General features: G+C 45.2%; 1 protein-coding gene across 1 annotated transcript in view; it reads right to left on the bottom strand.

The window, feature by feature from the left end:
- LOC101863967 (solute carrier family 35 member E1-like) overlaps positions 1 to 2059 on the bottom strand; it is a 16989-nt gene that overhangs the window by 6512 nt on the left and 8418 nt on the right. Inside the window, exon 2 of the mRNA XM_005093898.1 lies at positions 237 to 482. Coding sequence (XP_005093955.1) covers positions 237 to 482 — 246 coding nt within the window. The remainder of the gene's footprint in view (positions 1 to 236; positions 483 to 2059) is intronic.

Here is a 2059-nt window from a genome sequence, read left to right as displayed (position 1 = left end):
TGGTGATGATTTGTTAGGCCCCTTTCCCGGATCTATTTATACAATATGAATGATAGCTGGTCAGTTTCACAAACCACGAGCCCTCATTGATGATGGTGATGATGATGATGATGATGATGATGATGATGATGATGATGATGATGATGATGATGATGATGATGATGACGACAATGATTGCTGAGAGCAAACAAAAACAGCTACATTAAAAGAACTGTTTCCAAGCAAAAACCACTGACCTTGTTGTAGGAGAGCACGCCAAAGATGGCCACCAGCATGCCCACGACGTTCATGGGCCCCACGGGGTTCTGTAGGATGATGAGGGAGCCTCCAATGATGGCGATACGCTTGGTGGCGTTGGCCACGGCGTAGCTGAGCGGGGAGACCATGGCCAGCACGGAGAACGCCAGCACGTTGTGGAGCGTGTTGAAGAGGCCGGCACACAACATCAGCGTGATCAGACGCATCATCTGACCTCCCTCCAGCTGTGAGAAACAAATCAAGGCACAATAGTTCGTTTCAGTGGAGGTTTTACGCCGCTCTCTACTACATAAGGTCACATGAGCGCCAAGGGGTGGATGTCAACAGAGAAGTCCTTACAGGGAATTAGGCTGACTCGGCTATCAAGGCACCCCGGAAATAGCGGGTCACAAGAGTGTGACAAACATACAAAACAAGTAGAGGAAAAATTAGCAGTTCCCTGTTGCAGTTCAGCCATAGTATGAGCATGACATTGATGAATCAGCGAATTTACAATTCTACTGTGCATAAGAACATGTTAATGTCCCCCCTTTGGGTATGGCCTAAAGACACTTCGGTCAGTAGCAACGCCCCCCCCCCCCGGGTCAAGACAGAATGATCATTGGTGTGGAGCGGTGGCAGGTAATGAAACAGCAGGAATGTTGGTTAACTTTCCATGTCTGTTTTTGTTTTCGTAAGAGTTTTATGGCACTTGCAACTCAGTAAGGTCATATAAATGCCGTTGAATAGATGTGTGACAAGAGAGTAACAAACACAAAAAAAGGAGGAGAGATAAGGACGATAGATGTGTTACAAGTGTAACAATAGATGTCTGATAGAAAAGAAGGAGCAAACCATACCAGAGCACCCACCAACCACCCACTTTCCCCGTCCGTGGCAGCAGAAGTGAGTACAGTAAGTGTGTGTGGGTTTATCGCCTCTCTCAGCTCTACCAGGTTGTTTTACAAGTTGGATCTATGAACTTAACGTCCAATAGGACTGAGCCAAAAGGACTGACAGCCTTGAAAACTCCCTTTTAGTTCCCGTAAGGTTTTACAGCGCTCGCAACTGCATAAGGTCATATGAGCGCCAAGGGGTGGATGTCAACAGAGAAGTCCAAACGGGGAATCAGACTTACTCTGCTCACCTCTCTAGCCTCAACAGCACAAAGTCTGCTTCGACTATCAAGGCACCCCAAAAATAGCGGGTCACAAGACTGTGATTAACATACAGAAGAAGTAGAGGGAAAATGACGATAGTAGGGTTGTCACTACATGACTAAATAAGAATCTTACAAATACAATCCCGCTTATTGTTCAATTGTTTCCCCTGGGACATTTATTCTCCAGTGGCGTGGGCGTAGCTTAGTGCAGTTGTGGGCGTGTGTTTGTATACATAATAATGATAATGATAATAAAACAAGACTTTTATATCGGGCTCACCCCAGATTAAAGAACACAGGCTCTGAGCGCTTTACTAACGATTTAGCAACACATAAACAGAACATTGCCAACTGACTAAAGATCTATCGCTTTCATCTAAAAACAGAAATGGCTTTATCTGACATTTGAATAGACAAAAAGATTTGATCTCTCTTAAACTACTGGGCAAAGCATTCCTCCTACTCTTGGGGCTATGGTATGCTAATATGCAAATGCCTTTCCACACATTGTTGTCAGTTTCACAGATGGTAAAAGTACAGGACATTTCTTCGTGTCAACTGATGACCTTCAACTGCGAGTGGGAAAATATAGTTTTAACCCAATTCCTGAATATATGGGGAAGGGAGGGGGGATGGGGAAGGGGTGGGTGGTGGTGGTGG

This window comes from Aplysia californica, unplaced genomic scaffold, assembly GCF_000002075.1.
Source record: "Aplysia californica isolate F4 #8 unplaced genomic scaffold, AplCal3.0 scaffold00071, whole genome shotgun sequence".
Taxonomy (NCBI): domain Eukaryota; kingdom Metazoa; phylum Mollusca; class Gastropoda; order Aplysiida; family Aplysiidae; genus Aplysia; species Aplysia californica.
The sequence above is the reverse complement of the archived record's forward strand: the minus strand, read 5'-3'. Positions and strand labels throughout refer to the sequence as shown.